Source organism: Rousettus aegyptiacus, unplaced genomic scaffold, assembly GCF_014176215.1.
Source record: "Rousettus aegyptiacus isolate mRouAeg1 unplaced genomic scaffold, mRouAeg1.p scaffold_m13_p_2, whole genome shotgun sequence".
Taxonomy (NCBI): Eukaryota; Metazoa; Chordata; class Mammalia; order Chiroptera; family Pteropodidae; genus Rousettus; species Rousettus aegyptiacus.
This window is the reverse complement of record NW_023416295.1, coordinates 168045829-168072390: the sequence shown is the minus strand read 5'-3', so window position 1 is coordinate 168072390 and position 26562 is coordinate 168045829. Positions and strand designations below refer to the sequence as shown.

General features: G+C 40.6%; 1 protein-coding gene across 7 annotated transcripts; it reads right to left on the bottom strand.

The window, feature by feature from the left end:
- Positions 1 to 438: 438 nt before the first annotated feature.
- Positions 439 to 26129, bottom strand: HMGXB4 (HMG-box containing 4). 7 transcript variants are annotated; one of them, XM_016161743.2, is made up of 12 exons: positions 26056 to 26126; positions 21490 to 21586; positions 20719 to 20867; positions 20396 to 20474; positions 20175 to 20289; positions 18324 to 19279; positions 9155 to 9236; positions 8111 to 8175; positions 6978 to 7083; positions 6358 to 6527; positions 3023 to 3145; positions 439 to 2547 (listed from the first exon to the last, which is right to left on the bottom strand). In XM_016161743.2, exons 6-12 carry the CDS (start codon positions 19209 to 19211, stop codon positions 2503 to 2505), a joined length of 1479 nt encoding a protein of 492 aa, XP_016017229.1. In that variant the 5' UTR covers positions 19212 to 19279; positions 20175 to 20289; positions 20396 to 20474; positions 20719 to 20867; positions 21490 to 21586; positions 26056 to 26126; the 3' UTR covers positions 439 to 2502. The 7 variants fall into 7 exon arrangements, with proteins under 7 accessions (XP_016017229.1, XP_016017224.1, XP_036093317.1 ...); XM_016161738.2 differs by lacking the exon at positions 20175 to 20289; XM_036237423.1 differs by lacking the exon at positions 21490 to 21586 and having other exon boundaries at positions 441 to 2547; positions 26056 to 26129.
- Between the last annotated feature and the right edge of the window lie 433 nt (positions 26130 to 26562).

Here is a 26562-nt window from a genome sequence, read left to right as displayed (position 1 = left end):
TTTGCAGTTTGCAAGAGAGAACACGAAAGACTCCACACTTAAAAGTTAACAGAAACAAAGCAAGATGTATGTTAGGAAAATGGCTAAGATCAGAAATTTTTCTTTTAGGAGGCTGCCACCCTTGGTTGACCTCGCAGACTGCAAGGACCTTGTCAGCTTATAATCCAGTATTTTTTTATTTTTTACACCTATAGCGCCTGATTTTCCTAGGTGGTCTCCCATCCAAGTACTAACCAGGCCTGACTCTGCTTAGCTTCTGAGATCAGCAGGGATCGGGCTTGTCCAGGGTTAAGATCAGAAACTTGACCTCTATTCCAGATGGATTTCTCTTTTTAAGAAAATTATCATAGGCTATAATGTGAAAAACAGACAGATTTTATAATTTTGAAACAACTTTGGTTGGCAGCAGGGAAAAGATAGCGGAGACTGGACTACAAATATTAAAAATGTGATTTTTAATAATATAAGTACAAAATTTTATTTCTTTATACAACTGTAATGGAATTTGGATCAAACCACTAAATTTTATTTAAAAAAAACAAAATAAAACAATGATATAAAACTGCAAGAAGGTCTGAATCCAAAGATTTTCCTCTAATAGTACCAAATACCACAAGGTACGGATTATTATACAAATGTATACAAATTTTTAAATACAAATACAATAGGACTGGATTTTAAAGGAAAACAAAAAGCAAGTCCTCATCAGGATGTCATTAATGTGTACAAATGACAATGGCGGGACTGACTGCTTTCGGTACTAATCCACGTCTTCCTTCACACCCTGTGTCAAACAGGAAATCTCCATGGGTACAGATGAGGCGTGGTACAGGTTCTAACAACACGAAATCAAAACAAGATTTCTGTTCTCGATTTTGGTTCCCAAACATTCCTGTTTCTTTCTGTTTCCCCAATTAAATCCCAAAACTTCTCTGAGCTGAGCAAGACATTCAGCAGCCAGAACACCTTTATGAAACAGCCCCATGACCACACCGGAGGGGAGAAGGGAAGGATGCAGGCTGGCTGCACTGTCCTCCAAGGTCTACTCTGATGCTCGGAGCTCCGTCCAGGCCTAGGGAGGAAAGCAGTTACCTTGGAGCTGGGTTTTGGCAGGAAATCTCACACCACATGTGAAAACAACCCTGATGCGCTCAACTGTCTTCTTTGGAACTAGGAAGCAAAAGTCTGGTTCTTTGGAAATAAGGGCAGCTGGGAATGGAAACATTCCTTTTTATTTTACTTTCTTGACATTATTGAATTATAAAGAATTAGAATCCTGACATAATAATTCGTTTTTGAGGCATGATACCTTAAAATGTAAATGATTTGGAGTTTTCAGAGGAGGTCAGAGAAAGGAAGGGAGGAAGAAAAACAAATCTGTATCTTCCACATGCTGTTGCTGGTGGAGGCTTTTGTTATTAAATTATATATACAGAAATTTACAGGATAAATTAAAATCTAAGAGATTTTAAAGAGTTAAATACACATAATTAAAACACATTCACACACATTCACACACGTACATAAATAAGCCTGCATGAGAATCGAGTACGTTTTTTGCAATTCACTTATGTGTGGAATGCAGAACACTGTATCTGCCCACCAGGGGGGCCGATAAGATGAACCCAAGAATCGCGCTGGGCAAAGTTCATCTTCCACAACCACCAAGTAGCGAAGCAGCAGAACCTGCGAGGACCTGGTGGCCAAGCGAATGCTGCCAATGGAAGATACTAGCCCTTCGTTTTGCAGACCAAAGATTCTGGGTCAGCTTATAATATATGCAGTTCAGCTGGTGGCACTGACAGCTTTACCCTCTCCACGGTGCTGCCAGGGCTCACAGAACTCCCTGGCCCCTCCTGAGGCTGCCAACGGTACCAATGATTACAATAATTTTCAAGACATGGACACCTATATAGCAGGAATTGGAATGAACCCCCTACCAAGTTCACCTAAGCCGCTGCAATAACTCTAAGATGGGAATGGTTTTATCACCTCCCACCTGGGTCGCTTCAAGTTGAAAGGCTTTGTACTTTCAGTCAACTGGCCTTTTCCCATAATATTTCCTATTACATTTCAGACTGTAAGACAGGTAAGGCAAATGGTCAGAGATGGGTCTGGAGGTACAAGTGAGTTTGGAAAAAAAATCACATTTTAGCTGTCCATAAAGAGATGCACTTGGCACCCAGAACAAGCCCCCAGCCCCTAAGTTACATTGATTTTTAAGGCAGATTTATCCACCACAGGAGAAAAAAACCCCAAGCCTATATTCATGCCAAGGTTTCCTCTTGGCTAAACCTTTGCCATTTCATAAAATTATTAAAAGCAGAGTAGTTACAGTCCTATGTATATACTGTACATTATACATATATATATATATATATACGTATGTATATAAAAATTTAAAACCTACACCCAGGGGCCAGCGAAAGGATCTGGAACAGCCATATATACACAAACCAGCAATGGGGTAGGATAAGGTTTCTGTCCCAGGATTCTTTGCTGTCACAGTCCAGGCATGATGTAAGCAATGTTGTCTAGAGTGTTTGACTGCAAAACATGAGAAAAAAGTTCAGTTGAAGAGTACTATACCTTAGCTCCTTGACACATAGTTCTTTGTACAGGGGAGAGAGAGGAGAAAGAAAAATTGGGGGAATGAAGATGGCACCCTGTTGTGCATTATGCTAGGAGCTTTTTTGCTGACTTTTCCCAATTATCCTAGTAAAAGAGGCAGAGGACTCCTGCACTTTCTTTGTGTGTAGAAGAGCAAACAGGAGACACAGGAGTTGCATCTGAGGGCTAGAATGCTTCTCTCCAAAGGACTATTTTAGGAAATGGCACGTTTTCGAGTTTCACTGAAAGCGTGGCATGCACTCAACAATGCACTACCGTGTTCCTGGGGAGCCTATGGGTCATGTGCCAAGAAGCCTATGGCTTTGTGCCTGACAGGGCTCATCAAGGCAGGGCCTCTCTGGTTCCCAAGGGGTCTGGCCCCCGAAATCCAAGAAGAACAAGGAAAACTCACCAAGACCTGTTTGGGACAGCCATTCAGTTCAGGTAGTTGTGTGGTCAGACATGCCAAGGGTCCAAGCGCACAGATAATGGAATCCAGAAGCACTGACAAACTGCCAGACACAGCCACCATGCCCTGAAATGGAAAGCATTAAGGAGAGTGAGCTGTAGCTCAAATCACACCCCTAGTGCTCCCTCCACGTTGCGGCTGACCTCTTCATGTGGTTCTTTAAGCCTTAGGCAGTTCTATGAAACTGGTGGCAGATATGTGAGGGATCTGCTTTAAGAAGTCTGTAGTTGTTTAAGAAGAAAACTTTTATGATACAGTCCAGGTTTCTTTTCTCTATTTCTTACCCATCTTACCTTCTATGTGACCTTGGATTAGTCGCGAATAGTTAAACAAAAAAACCCCTAAAGAATAGTAAAAAATGCCTTACCTACTTCAGCCAGCTGCTGGGAAGATTTGTAGGGATCATACATACAAAAGTATTTTTCTTTGCAACGAATATAGCTCACATGTCGTAACTGAGAATTCTACAGTCCTACACATTAATATTTAATATAAACATGCACACATGTGGTTTTTGATAGCTGATGATAGTACTTTTTTCTGGGTGGTTATTCACTTTCAAAAAGAAGTAAATATGGTTCATTTCAAATTTTAACATCTTGTACAATTCATATTGTCTATATCTTTGATTCAAAGAGAGAAGAAATAAGATTGCTTGCTGCAAATACCACTGCCCAGCTCTTGTGTAATCTGCTTCAACTACAAGTACTGTGAAGATGTATCACCTAGGGGGCCCGCATAGCAGAGTCCTTCTGAGACTGAGCTCTGGGTCAGGACTGCTGGGGCCAGCACCTGGCTGGCTCACTCGTTTTTCAAGCTGCTTACTTTGGTGTACCTGGAAAACAGAACACTAACAACACCTGTAGCATGGAGGGGGTTAAGTCAATGACAGATATAAAGTAGCTGGGATGGTGTCTGGTACATAGTAAGGGCTCCAAAGTATCAGTAATTATTACTATTATTACCAACATCTTCATTGCCAAAACTGCATTTCTGGTTGGCTGGCTGCTAGGTCTCTCATTTTGGATATTTCTCAATTTCAATGTGTTGTAATGAGAAATAACCTACCCCTCCTCCTAGCATCCCTTTCTCTGCTAAGGTCACTGCCATTCATAGAAGTGCCCAGTCTCAAGGACACTACTGATCCTTCCTTCCCTTGTATTCCTTGTCCATTGTACAGGAGGAGCTCTCTCCGCCAAGGGAAGCGGTACAGCAAGAGTTTAAGAGCACGTACCTTGAGCCACCATATCCAAGCCTCTGTTATAGTATTTGCGGGCTAAACTCCAGAGCTAGTTACTTAACCTATTTTCTTTCATAAAATAGGAATAAAAATTCTGCCTCTCAAAGGTGCACTGTGAATTAAATGAAAGAATCCATACATAGAACTCTGAACCAAAGCTGGCTGAGTAAGCATTCCATGAAAGTTAGCAATTACTTTTACCCTACAGCTAATTATAGCTAACATTTTATGTCTGACTCTCCTAATGGATTATAAGTAAATTGAGGGCAGGAACCATGTAGGCTAGTAATAGTCACTTAATTTAATTAGGCTTCAGGTAAGTCAATCTTTTCAACCAACAAACTATAGAAAGTCAATGTTCCTTAAAAGGTAGCATGTAATTGCAGGTGGCACATAGGTGAACATAAATTACTTTGATATACATTCATTTTGATGTATATTAGAAAAATAACATCACAGTGATATTGAGAATATCATTCTGAAAGCATGGGCAGATTTATTTACATAAAAATATAAAGCAATACAGTATAAGTGATATGTGAAAATTGTAAAACTGTGAGGATATATGCAAATACTTAAAGTCAGAAAAAGTGAAGTAGAGGGAGAAATGGGAATGACTACTAATGGGTGTAGGGTTTCTTTTGGGGGTAATGAAGATGTTCTGGAACTAGTGATGAGTCTACAATTCTGTGAATATACTAAACCCCACTAAGTTCTACATTTTAAGAAGGTGAACTTTATGGTACGTGAATTATATCTCAATAAGACTTATGTAAAGAAAAGTGGACTAGAGATTCTGCAAAATTCTTTCCCTTTTTTTGGTCACTATGCATTGTAACAGCAAATGCTCACAGAAGCTGGCTTCTTTTAATTTTCTAATTATGTATCTATTCTCTTTCTAATTAGACTGCAAGTTTCCTGATGATAGGAAATAATCAGGAAGCTATTCAGATTTCCTTCTCCCCCAAGTTTGTGGAATAATGCCTTTGTACTCAACAAATTATTTGCTAAACTAAATGAACATATGAGGAAAAATCTAGAATATGGACAGTGCATACAATAAACCATGTTTAATTCTAACTTTTTAGAAAACATAAGAATATCTATGAAAACAAATAAGGATTCCATAACATTTTATTCTGGAAATATCTATATCCATTCAAATAGCTAAGCCTACATGAAAGTACTCTAGCTTTTTCAATACCTGCTAAATTTTTGAAACTAGCCAAAGAACTCAGATACAGCTTTATCTCATATGGCCTTTGGCATTTTATTTGTTGAATAATATGTCAACTTCCACATAGAAGTGAACAGTTTCATATTCCTACACTGATTTCTCGCTTCAAAACGGTTTTAGCAGGTTAGCCTGATTTCTTTGCTGCAGTCTCCTATTAGAACCCAGAGGAAAACTGACATGCTACACTCCTGAGTCAGCCACGGGGGCAGTATGATTAGAAACTGAATATGATAATAGAAAAGGAACATGACAGCTCTGCAGGTTAAGTGATTTTGAAATTGAAGTTTAAAAGATCTCCCTAGGGCACATCGCACTGTACAAGTCAAGTAAAGTACAGAGTAATGAAGAGCTTGAGAACCTCAATTTCCCTCTTTGCTACCAATTTTCAAAAAAGTAGAGGAACTCTTAATTCTCTATAATCTAATCCAAACCTTGCTGGAAATGTGCAGAAAAACTGTCTTAGAAGTACAAGTGATCAAAATTTCCATAGGATTTGTACTTTTTCCACTGCATTTTTTAAAAATAAGTTAAACGGTTATATCAATTATATCTCAATAAAACTAGAAAAAATGTTATAGGGTATTCTAATTTATTTTGTGCTGCTGTTTCAATAGGATGGTATTAGTGTAAACTTTGATTCTAAATCTTCAGATGTTTCTGTTACTAAATATCTTCTTTATCACCATATCCTGAATACCTGGCATAACCTAGCATAAAGTAGTTGCTCAATGCATATATATGGACTGAATGGATTCAAACTATGTCATTCACGGGAGTCATGCTGCTGACAGCTGTGCTCACCTCAGTTTCCTGCAGGCGGTGTCCGATGAGGCTGAGGGACTCTCCCAAAAGCTGGAGATGAGCAGCAACATCTATGGGCTCTGTCTCAGGAGCTTTGGCCGGCGAGGCTGGTAACAGCATGGTGGTGGGCGGGGATTTCTTTTGGGGTGACAGTACTCCCACAGAGGAAGCTGAGAACAGAAATGAAATCAAGAGATCAAGCTTGCTATATGGCCTTGAACACCACAAAAATGTCTTTCCTGATTTTCCCTTTTTATGAGCTCTACCAGGCATTAGCAAAACTATGGACTGTTGGCCAAATCTGGCCCATGACCTGTTTTTATATGGCTTGTGAGGCAAGAATAATTTTGTATTTTTAAATGGTTACAGATAAAACAAAGAAAATGTGACAGACAATGCACAAGGTCTAAAATATTTACACTCTGGGCCTTTACAAAGTTTCCTGACTTCTGATTTCCGTTTTCTAGTTTTCTTTTTTTGCAATCTATAATATTCAGTAATACCTGGGTATTAAGACTTGCTTCTAATCTAGGCTGCTCTCCCAACTTCTCAGTAAGGAAGGAAAACTGACAGTGCTCTAAGGAAAATAATTAAAAACAGGAGAGGGATGTGGTCGCTACCTTTTACTTTCATGGAACCTTCTGAGCTGGAGGCTTTTCTTTTCACAGTTGTGGCTTCTGCTTTGTTCTGTTTGTGTTGCAGATACTGGGCTTTTTGCTTCCAAATCTGCAATCAGATCAGGGCAAAATAAATAAATTAAAAGAGAAAGAAAAGTAAAAGGGAAAGCAGGCATGGAAGAATAGAATGAAGAAAAGAAAGGGAACACTGGAGCGGGGTCGGAGGGGCAGACGGAGGGTTAATGCTAACCTTTCAGCTAAGGGTCACTGAGCAGGCTTCAGACAGTGATTACAGGACTACAAACATTCTCAGTGCCAATGGCCAGATGTCAGCATTGAGTTTCAGATCATTCTAAGACCGTAATGTGAAATCATGGAGTAAACATCTAGCTCACTGTAATGTCCATGTGGTTTAAATATTTTTTCTAACCTCTGCTTAGCAATAGCCATAGCAGGACAACACTGACACAAGAAACAGAAACTAAAGATAATCTACCTGAGTGAAAAACATGTCAGCTGTTTCACCTAGATGAGCTGTACCTTACGGCAAGATGGTAATTTTAATTCCCAGACCACTTTCATATCATCTAATTGGAAAATGACTCTGAAGGATTCAGACGTGACTTTGTCATTCATTGTCTTATTAGCATCCGGACTGTATGGCACATTTTTGGTAGCAGCTGATGAGGATGACGACCTGGAAGCTGGGTACCTAGTAAACATAGTCTCCACGTTTTTATTCCTTTCGGTGACTACTAACTGGATGACTTTCCTCAGTTCTCAGACCTTGACTGCCGAGTAGGTATTTGTAGTAATGGGACTTTAGATTCTCTTTTAACACTTTAATCACTGCCCAAGTTAGGTCATATTTTGGCTCAAAGGCAAGGTTGTTGCAAAAAAAAAAAAAAAAAAATGAGAAGAGTTTAGAAAAGACAGCCTCCCTACAGCTAAATCTTCACCTAGAATAAACTGGCACCAGCCAACGTTAATGCCCTTTTCTACTAAACCATTTTCCATTGATTTGTCATTTTTTTCACTATTTTCCGCACTGTTCAACTGGATGGCCTATAGGAGAATCACACATCTTGGAGGGCATAAAGCAATTAAAAAATGTGCTCATAAGAAAGTATACTTACCAGTTTGTCCTTTTCTGGCAATTGCTTCCATACTTCAGCCAGTTTTTTACTAAGTTCCCCAAAATCTGGCATAAAAAAGTAAAAAACCCATAAAGTAAAGGTTTTACTATGAGCAAAACAGAAGATTGATGAGAGCAACAAATGGAAAAAAAGCTGTGAAATCAGATTTAAATAGCACAAGATTTTTTCAGAAATGCAAACCAAACCAAACCCCATCGGTTTTCTTGGTTCTTTTCTGTAGGGAAGGGGCTGTTTTGGTGGTCATGAGAGGCTCAAATCCTCACACACCTACTCTCTGGGAATTTATTCCTTAGGCATCTTTATAGTGTTGTTTAATTTGATCCCATGATACAGGGCTTATCAATTTAGGTTAAGGAAAATAAGTAAAATTTGATAACAGATATTAGATTTTCACTGAATTCCTGAGAGCTCAGAACCACACACGAGTTTCCCGAGAGCATCTCGGAAGCAGCCCTGCCGCTGTGTGTGCTGCCCTTCCCCTGGCACAGCAAGGCCAGTCTTGATAGAGCTCCTTCGTATCTGTTATGGGATTTGACCTGTGCCTCATGTTGAACAACAGCCTTGATGAGAAGTTCGGGAAGCTATTTTACATCTTAGGCAAATGAGATTTATAGAGGTTAAGTACCTTGTCCAAGGTCTAGAGTGCAGTGTTTTTCTCACCTCACTAACTCCTAATATAAAAACAAATATGAACAATGTAAGTCATTTCACTATAACTCCACACCCAAGGGCAGTTTAATGAAAAGGCCAACTGTAGAGTTTTAGAGGTAAACTGCATATTTATGTACTGTGTCTCACAACATTTAATTTTACTCCGTTTCCCATTTTATCAGTTTAAGAAATATAAATGAAAAGCTTATCTCTTATGGCTGGGGTGAATGACTTGCAGAACTGAGAAAAAAAATGAGATCTGTATTCTTTTAATACTATGGGAAGAAGCTGCCTGCTGACCGACTGAATTAATTGCACTGCTTCAGAGATACAAATGGAAAGTAAAAAACTAAAGATCAGAAATGTTCTTACCTATACCTGGATGGTCAGCCACAATGGTTACACGATACTCTTTACAGAACACCTGGTAGGCTGACATGTTCTTCTTTTTTGGCTAGTGCCACATAAAAATAGAACAGGGTAAGACTTAATTAGAACCAAAGTCGAGTAACCCTGAATCTTGGTCACAAAATAGGAAAGATATCTACACTTTGTCATAAAAGAATTCTAAACTACTAATCAGCTTCCCTACACAGGAAAATTAATTTTTAATCCATGTTACTTATCACGCAGATATGACTATCAGTTTTACTTCTAGAAGGTAAAAAATACACGCTAACTTATTTTTAGATGTTTCAGATTGTTGCAGTTGCGTGATAATCATTTGAAAAGCCCTTTGTTGTTCTTACACAAAATCCCGTTTTACATATTCTTTCAGAACTAAGTGCTAAGAAAATGCTCTACTTCTCCTGGGCTGTCACTCTTCTCGTCTTTGAAAGTCACCACCACGTAATTTCCCTTTTAACTCTGAAAACCAAGAGCCAAATCTGTTTTTTTTTTTTTTCTTTTTGGTTCTTCTGGTTTTGAATTCTTATAATTTCCCCAATCTTGTTTTTACTGTCACTTGTAGTTTATCATTATTTTATTGTTCACATTCTTGTGGTGCAAGGTGAGAGGTAAATAAATAAAGACAATTCTCTGGTAGTCAATGTAAGATCAATGAACCTCTTTTGCTTCAATAAACTGCTTTGTACTACTTGAAGCATGTTTATTCTTCACTCTATCATGACAATTTCAAGAGCAAAGCATGGTTTTTAAGAGCCAGTTCAATGAGGGATATTTAAAACAAAGATTATATCTTACTATACATTCCATTTACAACTATCCATAGACTGATGGAAAAAAGTTAGGTTTTCCTATCTGAAAAGATACATTAGGTGGCATCTGTCCAAATCTCTCATTTTGAGGATCAGAAAAAGGAAACTCAGAAAATAGTGACTTGCCTGGGTCCCACGACTATGTTAGTGATAACACCAGAATGACTACAACCTAGGTAGCCTGACTTCCAGGCTATGCATTATGGGCCAAAGAAAAAAAAATATGTTGCTTCTTTACTGGGGTAGGGGTGAGGGAGATAACTATTTAAAAAGAAGGGATTATCCCTTTATAATCTTTATCTGACAAACTAGATGTTTTCAGTATGGCTTTCCTTTAAACCTCATCTTTGAATATCAAAATATGATGATAAGTCCTCCCAAGATAGTCCTTTCTGATCTTGCAGTTATTAAAATGACACGAATATTTTGTGCTTTAAAAATTACTGGGAACTTTTGTTTGCCTTAAAAGTCAGATTTTATGACCAAAAACAGACCACCAAATAACACTGTCAGTCCTGTCTCATGACTTTGTGGAGTTGTATCTTGTTTTAAACTAAGCCTAATCAGACACTCTGTTCACCTGACTTAGTACCTAATATTGTTCTCATAAAATAACTACCAAAGACTGGCTGGGACTGATGGCAATTAAAAAGCTTGTGTGATGGCTCAGACTTTAATTCTAAAAGGAATTCTAAAACCATTTTGAGGAATGGAAACACATAATACCTTCCACAGTAAATGCTTTGAATGAGATGGCACTTCTTTGGAGATAAAAATTGTGGCATGTTACAAATTTAGCTTCAAAAATTTTAAACTAAAAAAAATGAAACTAATCTTTAAAAACGGGTTATCAGTAGGTCTGACATTTAGAATACGTGATGAAAGAATAATCTGTGGAAGTCTATACATAGCCAAATCTTTCTCAACTGTAGACTCAATCTCACTACTAAATATTGAGAGCAGTAGAAAGGATATGTGCTTGAGAAGATGCAGAGCTCATTTGATTATACTATAAAACTTGCAAGGGGTTTTAACAATGTTTTCTCAAACATGATATAATACTATAAAAGGTTACTGCTCCCTATTCTACAAGGCTATTTACAGTTGTACTATAAAATTAAAGGTAACTTTACACAACTCATTAGAACTCCTGGCCAAAATATTAGATCCAAATCCACATACTGAAGAAAGGGTTCCTCTTGAAAATAAACTAGTATTTATTGAGTACTTGTACTGGGTATAGTAAGTAGGTAAAGAGGATCAGCTCAAAGCCCAAATCTTATTCTAAGGCAGTCATGCAGCACAAAATAGTGGAAAACACATGAACTTTAAAGTTTAAAGGCCCACCATCCTTTCCCAGCTTCAACTAATACTATATACTATTTGATCATGAATAAAGTACATGAGAAGTGGCTGGCTCTTCTTACGTGTGATATTAAAAGTATTTCAATGGCAAAGAAAAAGCAGAGACTGAAAAGGAAAGATTTCAAAGGTAACAAAAAAGTAACCTATCAAGTACTTTGCCGTGCATTTATTAACACATGTATGATTAGTCTGGGTGATTCCACTCTAAGAATCTGTTCCTTGGTGAAAAGTGCGATACAGAGCATAGATCTTTCCCCAGATAGTTCTTGGTCTCTCTCGGTGTGTGCAACTCACCACCAATCACGTGTGATTCTGTCTGGAGCTAACACTATTCAAAATAATTAAAAAATTATGGCTCCTGAACATACACTAATGATTTCATCTGGTGCTGAAGAGGAAAATATCTAGCTGCATCGGGCTGACCTGTTGGACTCAGAATCTGCTGGCCTCCACTGTGGAGCCTTCCTAAGGGAGTCTCAAGGGAAAGTAACAGTTTTCACCTTATGTGCTGACCTTAGAACCTAACCATTATGCAAGATGCAGCTCCAGTCTGTGGACCTAAGTTCGAAATTCAAACTTAAGGGGTTAAAATTTTTCCACGGCACACATTTAGTAGCTAGAAATACACAAACAATGGGTGATCTCTATACATATAAAACATTTCCACGTGATTCAAATGCAAGGCCACTATTTCCACTCTAGACTTTCTTGAACATACAGTTCTGCAAGTGAATCACAGTGGCTGCATCTGGAATAACATGGACTCGCCTTTAATGAAATGTTAACATTCTGAAAACTTGGATACTGTTTTATTAGTAGCAAATGACTTGCAACAAGTCCACTTACTAAGTGATTCTCAGAATGTTGTAACTTTATAGCCAGAACATCCTTTTAAATGTTCGATGACATATGTCACAAAAACAAGACCTTTCAAAGAACAACTTGTCAATGCTCTTTATAAGCAGTTCTGCTTAACTCTTTGAGGTCATAGGACTCTGAGAATTTGAAGAAAAGCCCTCTTCAAGTCCATCCATGACTCTAGTTTAACGACTTGTTTTAAAGGATAACACATATGGGGGTTAAGGCAAAATATAACCTTGAATCTTAAAAATACGACTTAGCTTGTTTCTGATGACTGGAACCCGACCTCTTCACTGATACTAATACTGCGTAAGAGACAGTTATAAAAGCTTTACCTGTAGAAACTCATTTAAACCTCCTAACAACTCTAAGTGCCATCACTACTGCCATTTTAAAGATGAAGAAACTGAGAACTACAGTCATACATTTAGGGAGTGGCAGGGCCAGCATCTGAACTTAGACAGTCTGGCTTGGAGCCCATACTCATAACCATCACAACCATCTGATGTTTTTCTGAATGAACTTGACTGAGATCCACAAATCTGATCTGGTTAAAGGAGATGGTGCCAGAGAAGTAAAGTTTTCACACCAAAGCTTTTATTTTGGCCATTCTGAATGGAAATCTTTCTAAAATGTATTCTATACTTCTTCTATCTCTAATACACCAATGAATATAATTTAAACCCTGTATAGTGGAAACTGCATGATCCTGCAATCAGAAAAACCTGGGTTCAAATTCCTGTTCTGCCACTAAACAGGTGTCTTAGGGAAGGTAATTTCACTTCTTTGAGCTTACTTCTGTGAAATGGAGGTAATATCTACGCATCATTAGGTACTTGTGAAAATTCACTGATATATCATAAAAAACTTAGTGTAGTGCTTAGAACACTTTACAGGGTGAAACCTCTATAAATATAGCTATTATTATTGTAATTTACTAATTTTTACTCAGCTCTACCACCCTCTTCCTTAATTCCCATCTGGCCTCAAGATTCTGTTCAGATGACACCTCCCCCAGGAAACCTTCTCTGACGCTTCCAGGCTCTCCCTGTGCTCCCTCAGCTCACGACTCTGATGAGGTTCAATATACTGAATACTTTCCAACCTCTATTTCTACACCCAAAGCTCTTTGAGAGCAGACACTGTCTCACTCATCTTTGTATTCACGGCATTTGGCCAAGTGCCTGGGGCACTGTGAATGCAGGATATGCACTGAATGAATAAGAAAGTCTCAGAATTGTGAGTAAAAAGGCCAGAGTGTGCATTCATTTGTCTGACCGCATCTGACCATCACAACCCCCTTGCAGGTGAAGCAGGCTGAGTACTGGTTGGCTAGTCTGAGAGAACAGACTGGAGAGCCCGGCTCCTTCCCCCAGTACCCATGAAGCTGTCCAAGCAGCTGTAGGAACGGGCTTTGCAACACCTGCTTCTGCTCCTTGGAAAGCCTGTTCTTTCTGGTTCACCGTTTTCCAAATAGGTGAGATCACTGCCGAGTTTGCTTCCGAAAAGGTGGGTGTCATAGTAAAAAGCAAAACAAAACCATAAAAGCAGAGTTTTTCTTCCTTAGTCTATATGAAATGAGTGGTTAAAATTTTAAGAAGATGTTTTCAAGTGTATTTTGTGCCTTTGAAGAATTTAGGATGAAAGCAACAGTAACTGTAACAACAGCTATTCACTGAGCCATGCCCTGCGCTAAGTGTGTTGTTACCTGTATCACCTAATTTAAACTAAATGACCCCATTTGACAAATGAGAGAAGTGAGGAAGCAATCTCAAGAGAACAAAGCTAGTAAGTAGCAGCCTAGACTAAGAACCAAGTCTGCTCAATTAGGAGTCCACGCTTTCAGCCACTTCGCTATACTCTACCTCTTTAACTTAAAAACATCTATACATCTCAACAGGACTAGTTTCACATAGCATCACACTATCTGGTTCACGGTGCCTATGTGGCTTTTCACGTGGCACGTGCTTTTGATCACAGCAATCACAGAAATCCCAGCTTTGAAAAGAAATGGCGTTACTGAAAGGAACGTAATGTGATAAATGCTGAAACTGAACTACTCTGAGCTAGTAGTTCATAAGGTATCTGACACATGTCAAGTACTGCTGTCTCTTTTGGAAATTTATTTAAAATATCTAGCAGTACCCCTTCGAGTTTGCTGTGGCGCCCAGGCCTCGCCACACGGAAGCCCTAAACGCTTGTATTACCTCATTTAATCCTTAAGAACCCCATCAGGCAGGTCTGTGATCACCCCCAGCGTACGGAGACAAGTTATGTGACTTGTCCAACACCACATAGCTTGTAAGGGGTGGAGTCAGGGTTTGAAGCCCAGGGGTCTGGCTCCCTGGCTCACTTTCTTAACCACTTAGATATGTCGACTCTCTTGATGCTTATATCTTAAAATCTAAACCTAACTTATCCTGTTCTCCCAAACCAGCTATTCTTTTTGCTTCTATATTTTTCTTACAGTCCTGGTCATATAATCTAAGGTGGACAGGGTCACAGAGGCCGTGAGCATCTCCAGGGCTCTCTGGTCTCGGCTCACTGCAGGCTGAGGGACACTCCTGAAGCATTCCTTTCAACCTCTAGGTGGACTTTCAGGCACTTATGTTTTATACTGAAACAAAACCCAAGAAAGGATATATTTTAAAACTCAACAGGAAATTTTTAGGCATATGTCAGGTTTGAGAAACACAGCATGTGTCCTTACATATTTAATGGGTAAATGAATGACTATGTTCAAAATATAACCACATCAGGTTTGAACAGTCGTGATCAGATACTGATTCATAATGGGTTTTTTTTGTTGTTGTTTTTTTTTTGCCATAAACTAGAATTCATTTTTCACTAGCAACTGCTAGGGGGTAAATAGTCTCTACCCTTGAGAAAACTATAATTTTATTTTCCAAGGCACCCAGGTTCAAAACCTTAGGGGACATCATTATACTTATGTCTCTGACTTCCAAGATCCAAGCCCAGTTGCCAGATCATCAGCTTTTCTTTCAGAGTCTCCCCTGATTCTGTCTCTTCAAATTCATTTCTAAGGCTTTTATTAGTGACTTTGGACTATAAAAACCTCCTGGGTGGTCTGTCTCAAGTCTCTCCCCAGTCTGAACCCCTTGGTATGACTCTATTATTTTATTCTTAAGTTATATTTTAGAGCACGTCTAAACCCTGCTCACAAGCCCAAAGTGCCCACTGCCAAATCCTTTCTTTTGGCATTTAAAATTCTCTACAATTTGCTCCCAACATGCTTTTTCAATACGTGTTTTTGCTCATATAGTCATTCATTTGACATATATCACAAGAAGTGTACCAAGGACACTGACGAGTAGAGGCACTATTAAGGTGACTAAAATAGTCCCCAAGGAGTTCAAACACCTGTAAGAAGCTTATAGTCTTTAATATGGGAAATGAAACGTGTACAAAGATAACTCCAACATTAAGAAAATAAGTGCAATGAAAGAGAGACAGTAAAGTGTTATGGGAGTACAGAAGGTAATTCTGACTGGAGGGCCAGATGCCTTAGATAGCATTTGGTTAGGTCTTGGAAGGAAGGCATAGCATCAGTATGTGCAGAAGGGGAAGGCCTCTGAAAAAAATGAGCAAAGGAACGGAGGTAAGAATGTATGGGAAACAAGTTTAGTCCCCACACAGTGTAGATAAAGCAGACTAATAAGAGGTAAAGTTGAAAAGGGAGGTTTAGGCCTAAGTCACCGATAATTATAAACGTTTGGCCAAGGGTTTGGACTTTGATATTTAACAAGTATCTACTGCCTATCTACCACAGGCACGACTGCGGGTTAGGTACCAGGGATGAGTGGAGAGCAAGAAACATGGTCCTGGTCCTCTTGGTGCTTTCAGTCTAACATAAAGGCAGTAAGGGTCCACTGAGGTTGCTGAATGGAGGACTGTCATCATCAAAGTGGTACTTAAGACCATTCTGGTATTGATGTGTAAGATTAACCGCATGAAGGAAAAAATGGAAAGGAGGCCATTTATTGCATTAAGTACAGGGAAGGATGAGGCTCAAGACAGTGGTGTGAAAGTTGTTTGAGGAGGAGGAGGAATATCAGGCTTAACACTTGGGTGGAAATAGAGGAGGGCAGGTAAGAGGGAAATGTAAACATGAACCATAAAGAAGGTGAACCACAAGATGAAAAAAATCGTAACAGTGGTTGTCTCAGGGGGTGGGAATTGGGAAGGGGTAAGAGAGCTCTGTGCGATGGTGGTAAAGTCTCTCTTGATAGAGACTTGGTCACACAGGTGTGTGCATTTATCAAAACTCATCAAATGGTATACTTAACATTTGTGTGTTTTACTGTATGTAAGTTTTATATAAAAGAGCTCTGAAAACAATGTGGGCTTAAGTTAATGAAATGCAAGCTGATGTATTTAGGGGTGAATGACGTGAATGATATCTACAACTTACTTTGAACTTAACATTAGCAAAGACAAGATGGACTCATGGATGGAAAGGTGTATGATAAAGCAAACAGCAAAATATCAACTGTAGAATTTCAGTGCGTGGCATATAGTGTTCACTGTACAATTCTTTCAATTCTTTTTGTTTCAAAAATTTCATAATAAAGTGTTGAGAAAAGCAATATACATGTAGGTTTGAGTGTGGGCTGACTGGTAGGACATGAGGAAAACAAAAAGAGATGGAAGAGGAGATGCAGGTTAGAAGTCTGAGGTACCCAAGGCATCCAGGTGGATTCACCAGGCAGTTACAAACACAGGCCTAGATAGAGCTCATTTGTTTTGCAATGCTACTTCCTAAACGTCTCTCTGCCTCCATGCATTTCCTTCTACTGAACTCCTATTTCTTCTTTAAGTTTTCTTTGACTACCCTTCCCTCCCCGACTCAGCACTGTAAGATTAGTTTATGACATTATCATGTATCACTAAAATGAAAATTCCTAGGACAAACAGAATCTTACACAGAATATATGCTCTTTCTTGAAGAAATTTTCAAATAAACAAATGAACAAAGCCTGACTTAGTATCTGACTATCTAGTTCTTTATGCTCACTTTGATTCTTGGCTCAGAAGGTATAGTTTTGTTTTTTCTTTCTGAGACATATATACTTTCTTAAAAGGCACCCTTTGAAGTGGGAAAAATAACTTGCACCTTGATTATAGACTGAAATGAAACTGCCATTCCCAAATTCTTAATATACTTGATTTTCTCTTTCTTAGTAGCTTTTCTTTCAGATTTCATCTGACATTTCATTCTGCAGATGTATAAACAAAGGAAGAAACCCGTTGTCTTTTGGTGGCAAAACTATGACTGACTTTTTTCTACTATTCTGAATTACTAAATTTCTACTAAAATGATATATTACTTTGATATCGGGGAAAACATTTTTTAAAAAACGAAACCTTTAATGACATAGTCATCATCCCCGAAAGTACAACTGCTAGGCATTTTCCAAGCTGTGAAGAAAAATCGAACCAGGGTGGCCAATTTGTCATTCCTATCTCAACGGCGCGTTCGCAACGGTCAAAAACGAAGTCCTGCTCAGCTCTGCACCTCTTAGCACCTACTGCAGCATTGGGCTTGGCAAAGAGCAAGCTCTCAGACGGTGAACACCCACTGGACACTAAAAATGCAAGAACGTAGCCAACACCAGTTACTGGAAAGCCAGTAGCTTATTCTGTTAACTTGGTCATTATTCTTCTAATTTCAAAAACCCATTTTTCAAAATGAACTCATAAAATACCTTTCATATCTTTCGACTGCCCCAGGCAGGCAGTGAAAGAAACTGAGCTGCTCAGAATGAAAAGAAACGCGGTTGGCTCATTCTATGAATTCTAAATACCAGTCAGAATAAGCCACAGTATTTCTAAACCTGTGTTTGGCACAATGGGACAACTCTATTAAGAAAACCCATGAATAATTATGATTGCTCCTATTTTTATAGCAGACAGACCTAGTCACTGGCAGTATTTTATACTTGGTATCATTCTAAGAGAGTTGGTTTGCTACATTTCCAGGGGTTCACCTCAGCTGCTTAATTCCAAATCCACTTACTACTATCAAGGAAAACCTGCTTCATCTCTTACCCCCAACCACACTTTAAAAAATGTTTTACCTTTTCTCCCCTCTCTCTCTCTCTGTCCTTCTCCTCCTTTTTCTTTTTTTTCTCACTATGCCCCTCGGTGTGGAGGCCAGGAAGTGACGGAGGAGGGGCAGCTGCTCCAGTGTAGGGGATGCTGGGGGGCGGGCCAGGTGTCACTGTGACCTCTCCAACTGCTGCGACAGAAAGTCCTGAACTTCTCTTGGACTTGGAGTGGCGTTTCTCTTTATGCTTCTCCTTGTCCTTTTTCTTTTTGCTTTTCTTCGACTTCTTTTTCTTCTTGATTTCCCGGTAAGAATCATCTATCACTAACTCGCCAGCCTCCAGCTCCCCACCAGAGGACGAGTCTGAGTCTACTAGGATAGGTTCAAGCCCAGAAAGCTCCAGGTTAGCACTGTGGGGTTCTGGGAACTGGGAGGTGTCAGACCCACAGCCTTCGGGGCCAGGAGATGCACGTGGGTCTGAGGATGACTTGTGCTTCTTCCGGGCTGTTTTCAGAAAGCTCTGCAACTCGTGTCCTAGGAGTAAAGCACCTTGCTCATCCCGAGCCGACTTCTTAGAGGATTTTTTTACAGTCGCTTGCTGAGAGGGATACTGAAAAGACTCCTCGTCCACTGAGCTGCTTCCCTTCTCCTTTGGTGAGAGAATAAGTTTCATCTTTAAGCCATCAGGCTCACGGAGGGTCAGCGTCTCCGTGTTCACGTAGAGCGGTTTCATTTTTTTGGATCTGTGGGAACCACCATCCTCCAGGGATAGCTCCCCACTGCTCCCACTGACTTTCTTCCTGTGGTGTTCCCTTTTGCTCTCTGAATGGCTTGAAGAACTAGAAGACTTTTCCCCTGTCTTTCTGGAGGGCTTGGAGCTCGCGGCCATTGGGGAAGTGATAGCTTTCAGCAGGTCCATAGCTGTATCAGCAGATTGTGGGCTGGATTTTTTCTTTTTCTTCTGTGACGATTCCAAAGACGAAATATCTAGAAATAATTAAGAGAAGTAGTGTCCATATGATGGAGCAACTTCCAACAAGTTTCCTCTCGTGCCAAAAACACCCAACTAACACGAGGAAGAAGCTAACAGGAATAACTTAAGGGGAGGCCCTTCGACTGGTTCCTGACATTCAGAGATGATGTGCTTGGTAGACATTCAGAGACGAAGAGGCTTGGTAGATTCTGCCTCTGACCCTGGAGAGAGTTCTCACCACTGAAGTTGTTTTCTTCACTGAGTCTTCACAAGCAACCAAAAGATCATACCCAGAAGAATGGACTACAGTGGTGGCGTTACAAGTACAGGTGACCCTTGAACAACACGGGTTTGAACTACGCAGGTCCACTGACATGCAGATTTTTTTCAATGAATGATATAAATGTTTTCTCTTGCTTATGATTTCCTTAAAAAACACTCTTTTCTCTAGCTTACTTTATTGTAAGAATAAAGTACATAACATGTATAGCATACAGCATACACGTTAATTTACTGTTTATATATCGATAAGGCTTCCAGTAAACAATAGGCTACTGGTAGTTAAGTTTTGGGGGAGTCAAAAATTAGATGCAGATTTTCAACTGCACAGGGGTCAGAGCCCCTAACCCCCACGTTGTTCAAGGGTCAACTGTAGCTATGATTTAGATTACACTGCAGACAGAGTAGTTTGTTTGTGTTCGGGACAAACCCATTCTAGTAAAGAGTTAGTTTTGTCAGCTCTGTGCATAATACAGCTAAGAAAAGCTGGTCCGTGAGTGGATATGTACTGGCTTGAGAAGTAACCCACAGGTGCAGGCCAGAGGGCCTAGGACTACATATGGCAAAAGGATGCTAGATAACAATGGGCATAAGATAAGTGGATGATTGGGGAGAGAAGGAACCTGGTACCTGGTGTATCACAAATGAAGACTGTTCTTCTATGCTGAATCCTCCAAAATACCAGCCCTCCACCTCTCTCCTCCTTCACACTGGTTTATCGGCACTCAGAACAAGAACCACTGTCCTGTTAAATAGGCCACTGAGTCAGCAACATCTGGATCCCTTCCCCTACCCCGACTCCAAGAACCAGTGATGTGTTTGTCCCACCTGCTGCCCTTTCCCATCCTCACCTCCATAGTAGTAATCATCAGAGGAGTGCTTCCTCTTCTTCTTGTGTGTGTCCGTGCCCAAGAAGTAAAGTTCGCTATCCTGGAATTGAAGAGGAAGAAGAATTGACCAATGAATAAGATGATGAGGCAAAAGCAGTTTGGAACCAATCTGGTTTTTGATGATCTGACTTTGAAAAACAAAGTAAAACACAGAAAAGACTAAAAACTAGATGTGGATGATGTTTATTTTACTTTTTAAGATTGTTTAAAAGAAATTGCTTTCTTCAAATATTAGGAAATATATGTAGTTTAAAACTTAACTAATTCAAATGTTTAGAATTTACCTTTAACTTCTTCTTGGAAGAATTCCTGACCTGAGCAGCGATTTCTTCCTCTTCCCTTAAAAAATCTTTGTAAGAACGTTTCTTTTCTCTTTGACTTCGGCCAGCTGCTAGTCCTATGTCTTCGAAGCTGTGATCACCATCAAAGCAATCTGAGAAGCACAGGTTCATTTGTGAAAGGAAAGCAACGAGAAAGTAACTAACAACCAAGTCGTCACATATGTAATACAACAATCTCTCCGATTCTAAATTAAAATAATCTTAATAAGTCCATGGGAATAAAAGGGGACAAGAATATTTCTTGATGACTTGGCTGCAAGCACAAAAATCAAACCTGAAGAAGCAATGGTTCTATGCTATGCAAAGGCCCAATGTACATCCTCAGACATGGTTTCTTAGTTGTGATTTGGTAGGTGAACACAGACTTGCAGAGGTAAGGCTGAAAAGAATAAGGATTCAGGCGCTGTGCTGCTCTGTGGGAGTCCAGTCTGATTCCTAGCCCCCAAGTCCTGCACACTGGAGCTGGCAAGGACCACGAGTGCTGCAGGAGATCACCCCAATACACTACTATATTTCAGGCTCTCGTGTTGGAACCCTGTCTTGGTTTTCGTTTCCATGGGCCCAGTCTGGGGAAGACGTGGAGGCTTAACAGTGCTCTGGGTCATCACTTGGGAGTCCAGGCTGTGATGGCCAGTCCTGGCCTCTATGTCCATGGGCTGCAAGGACTGAAGAGGACACCCCCTTTGAAATGCTTCTCAGATTAAGGGGTCATACCTTCTTTCTTCACGGAGTCATCATAAGCCATGGCGGTCCTGCAGGGCCTTTGAGAATGTCACTGTGTCCAGGCTCCTTCCCGTCTACAGGACCAGGTCTGAGAAACAAAGAAGGAAAACCCTCCTGTAATGCGAAATCACTGTGGAGAAGCAACCTTCCAGATGCAAATGCGTAGTGATCCAAGGGCAGACTGGAAGGGCAGCAAAAAATAAAGGGGTGTCTTGTCACCTCCTCATTCTACTTGTCAATATACTGGGGTTGAAACTGCAGGAAGTACACTTGGCTTAATTTGATTTGATTCATGTTTTAAAGTTGTTGTTTGGGGAAGTATATAAAATACTTCACACGTAAAAATATTGCAAAATTGTGAGATTTCTGAAATGCCAACAGGACTGACAACACTGAGAAGGTAAAAACTGACATTAAGTCAGAGGGAGAGGTTCAGGTATGGTCACAGAATGCATGGATAAAGCAAGATGCAGAGGAAGACAGATTACACCACACATTCAAGACTATAAAATCCTACCATTTGGATTGGTGACAGGCTAAAATCTATTGTACTGCACTTTAGACAGAAATGATAACAGAGATATTAAAGATATTTAAAGCATTTTTTTTTGGTATGCATTTTGTTGGGCTATATGAATTTGCTCAAAGTCACAAAAATGTAAAAGTAGGTAGACTTCTTTTATTAGTTGGCCATATGATAGCTTTCAACACTATCAAACCTTTCTTAAAGGCTAGGTGAAAGAATTATCATTTGTCCATGAGTGACGAAATTATTAACTAATTTGAAGAATTACTATAATTTAAATGTTCTAAGTATTATCTTGAATTTGTTAAAATTATTTTTTGGCATTCAAATTTATATGTCGACTTTGAAGATGACGAGCCATAAACTACACTCTAAGGTAAAGTTCTTAAAATACATATGGACAGGCAATGTCACAATTCCTGCAGGAAAAGTCTTTGCAGGAAATTTAAAAATTATACACTAAGGATTACTGAACATGTTCTCATCCAGTGAGGAAAATGCTTAAAAGTTGATCGGACTGGCCATTTACTTAAATTTTATTTTACCTCCATTACTATAATGGATCTAGAAATGCTGAAGGACACTTCAATGAGACATTGCCAATCCCTTCACATAGGTGTGGCTAATACTGAAGTATTAGTAACTTGTGAAAGAGATGAATTAACAAGGAAAACTTTCATAAATTACAGTTAAAATAAACGAAAAGACTTCATTGCACAAGTCAGATAAAATACAATGCACAGACATGCCGAAGTTGAAAACAGAAAGTGTTACCCAGAGTGACTTACAAATAAGATTAAGGAAAGAAACATAAAAAAGCATTTTTTTACTTCCCTAAGAAGTGGAATTAAGAATGGATTTGGTCAAGGTAGGAGAAGCTGGAGTGAAGAAAAGAAATGCAATGAACTGAGCTATTTTAAAGATAAACTGGAGAACTGCTTCCTTAAAGGCTTTTTCAAAGGAAATGGATGGGATATGAGATCAAGCCTCATGTAAAAATACAAGGAGGCAAGATACATAATGTAGCCAGTTTTTCGTGTTTAGCATTAAACTTTCTCAAATAGGTATTACTGTCCTCCCCTTTCCACCCAAGTGGCACTAACTCCAAAAGGGGGAATGGGAGGGGGAATGTCATCTGGAATTATATCCATTCATTTGAGAGGAGAGTATATCATTTCACTGACACTGAAATATCAAGTTTATTGGGAAAATATATAGATGCCCTTAGTTTTCATATGGTGATAATGCCAAGAAATATCACAACTTGAGACCTCAAGTTAAATGCTTCTCATGCCAAGTAATTTTTGGCAAAAAATGTTTGAGAAATAATGGGGGGAAAATCATAAATATTCATCATCATCAACATGGCCACCACCTATTGTCAACAAAATGCACTTCTATCAGAAGCGGAGGCAGGACCTGAGTTTATAACCAGGCCTTCCTTTTGGTAACACCAAAATTAACATAAAACGGAGCGACAGAATAAAGTTCCGAATACAGTACGAGAAAGAAAACAATGGCCACTTACTAAACTATGAAAAAGTGCTCATGGTCTCACAGGTAGGTGACTGCTTTGAAAAACTACCAGCAAATATAAAAAGTTGTGAAAGGGAACAGAAAATTAGGAGCTGATTCTCAGAGGCACACGCCAACACCGAAGACATGTGCTGCTTTAGCATCATGTATTGGAATTAGGCCTGCTGCTACTTAAATTTTGATAAAAAACATTAGAGAGCATTTTATAAATTATAGGAGTAAATAACCCATAAGAAAAAATAAACGTGGCCTGGAGACAAGTCCAATTCACTAAAAAATTGGGACAGCCATGAGCTTAAAAAAACTGACATTAAACACAATGGATTGTGTCACTCACAGCTGGGAACTGATGGACCCTGAATTTCTAAGTTCTTTAACATCAGGATATTGCAGCCAAGGAGTAAGTTTTGGTTGCTGGCTCACAGAAGAAAGATGAAACCAGATAAAGTCTTAAGCAACAGTGTGGAAGAAAGGCAGAGTTAGGGCAACATTTATATAAGATCAGGACTCCCGATATTCCTTCTGGGTCTTGAATATTGTCCATGGCAAATTCAGAGTGCAGGCTTAGGCAGCAGATCGTGAGGATGAAAATGAAAAATATTAGGTTTGATTTTCGCATCAGAAAACAGGTCATAATTAAATGTTGGCAAATATAAAACAGGTGTTAAAACCCATTCTCCTGAATTCCATAATTTTGGTTTATAGAATTCGATGTTGACAACTTCCAAGAGGCAGGGATAATTTTACAATTCTGTTCCTCTCAGTGTGCAAAGACTTGACAACATAAGTAAAAGTTCATTATTTCATATTGCTTTTGGAAGTAAGAAATATCCCATCAAAAAAATGTGTACTTATAAAATGTGCAAATTGTTAGATGGCACTCTTGGGACTTTTCTTCAGGATATGAAAAAACGGGGGTGGGGGGCAGAGTGGCTTTCTTCTCGTAGATAAGCATATGCGCATCATGTCCGGTCACAGCTTTCTGGATTACCAAAGTAATTAGGGAAAAACCTCAAATCCTCAATACAGTAAGTACTTTGTTATTTTGAAAGTTCAAATTGTAAATACTGAAAAAAAAAATTTTTTTTTCCAGATGTTTTTGATGTAATCCAAGCCCCGGCAATCACTAACAAATTTCTTTATCCCAGCATGTAAATGAGTATTGGACGAGTGAACGAAGTGAACCAGGAAACCCGGCAGTGAGTCAAATCCTAAATCCAGGTCTGGTCCAGGATGAGTGTCTTGTTCCAGATTCCACCTTCTCTTCTTCTAGAACTCCTTTCAGGAACTCAGATTGCCAGGCAGCGTAGGAAAAGGAAGATGCACATCCAGCTGTTGCCAGTGTCTGAATTTTTGGTATTGTTACTTCTAGGATATGAGCAGGTGCTATCTTCTCATACTCGTCGCGGTTTCCTCCAATCTCAGAACAGCGATTCCGAATTCTTGCCACTCCCCTCTCCAAGAACCTACCTATGCAGCACTCACAGCCCCTGCCAGCTCTGGAAACTGCAGAGATGCCGACAGCCCGGGGTGGGGACTGAATCCTCTCATTGCAGTGCAATTAAGCGGAACCACGACCACCGCACAGATCGGATGACAACACACATTTCCAAAAATCCAGCAATACGAATTTTGATAAGCCTCCTCCAATCAACAGGCTCGACTTGGGCTTCAGTTTTTTATTTATTCTGCTATGAAGGTATAGAGTCGGCCAGCAGCTTAACCATTAGAAAGGAGGGAGATGTTTCTCTTTTGCATATCAAATAAAGTGAATCTACAAGTAAAAGCTGTAGGGGGAAATGGGCCCTTATGGAGAAAGCAGACCATTACGAAGGCACGTTCAAACTGGGCCACACGCAGAGTGCCGACACCAGGTTATTATCACGAAGAGCCCCCCAGGACCACCACTTTTGTGGTCCCCACGGCAAACCAATGGGATTCTCCCGGCTGTTTTACAGCAACAGCTAGTTCAACAAAGCTCTGTGCAAATAAAGCTACTCGCATCCTCCCCTGCCAGCCAAGGACCCAGCCCTCCCGTTGCCCCGTTCCCGGCGCCCTTTCGCCTTGACAGCCCCGGGGACCCCGCACCCCGGGTCCGCACGCGCACCGCGGCCGGGACCCGGGTTCCCGCGTCCCCGGCGGACTCCCGGCGCCCCCGAGGGCGGAGACGGCGCGGGCAGGGGGAGGGGCGGCCCCGGCCCGCAGGCCCCCGGGGCGGCCGCACGCCCCCTCCCGGCCCCGCAGCTTTCCCGCCTTCCCCATTTGAACAGCGCCCGCCCGCCTTCCTCCTTCGGCCCGCTCCAGCCCCTTCCCGGGGGCGGACTGCAGCCGCTACTCCAGTCCCCGGCTCGGCCCCTGGGCTAGGCCGCGACGGGCCTGGGGCGCCCCCAGGGCAGTGTCGCGGACGGCGGGCGGCGGGTGGCGACAGGTCGGGGCCGCCGCCGCCTCGGGGTGGGGGCCCAGCCCAGTCTCGTGGGGGCTGTGCTCGCCGCTACCTTCACTTAGCTCGCCCGGATCCCGCCTCCGCGCCGCCGACCACCGCCATCTTGGAGAAGGAGAGAAGAGCGCGAGCGGCCAGGGAGCCTCAGTCGAGCCCAGAGCGCAGACTCCGGCTCGCGAAGGGGAATCCCGGAGGCGAGAGCGCCGATCGCATCGAATGCACCCCGGTGCTCTCAGAGCTTGTATCTGCTCTGCGCCTAGCTTGGGCGAGGAGCTTTACAAACATTTTATCATTGACTCCTCACTGCATGCTACTTGAGGTAGATTTCGTCACATTTTACAGATGAGAAACAGGCTCAGAGAGGTTACGTGACTTGCCCAGCGCTACACAGGTGTCTAGAATGGGAGGCAGGTTATTACCCTTGGTCTTCTGGTTCGTAATGCAGTGCCCTTTCCGGAAGACTATGCTGTTTCAAGATATTCTTATACAGTAATTCTCTTCTTTGCAAAACCTAGATCCATGCCCATTAATGCAGTGGTGCCTGTTAGGAATTTAGCCTCTA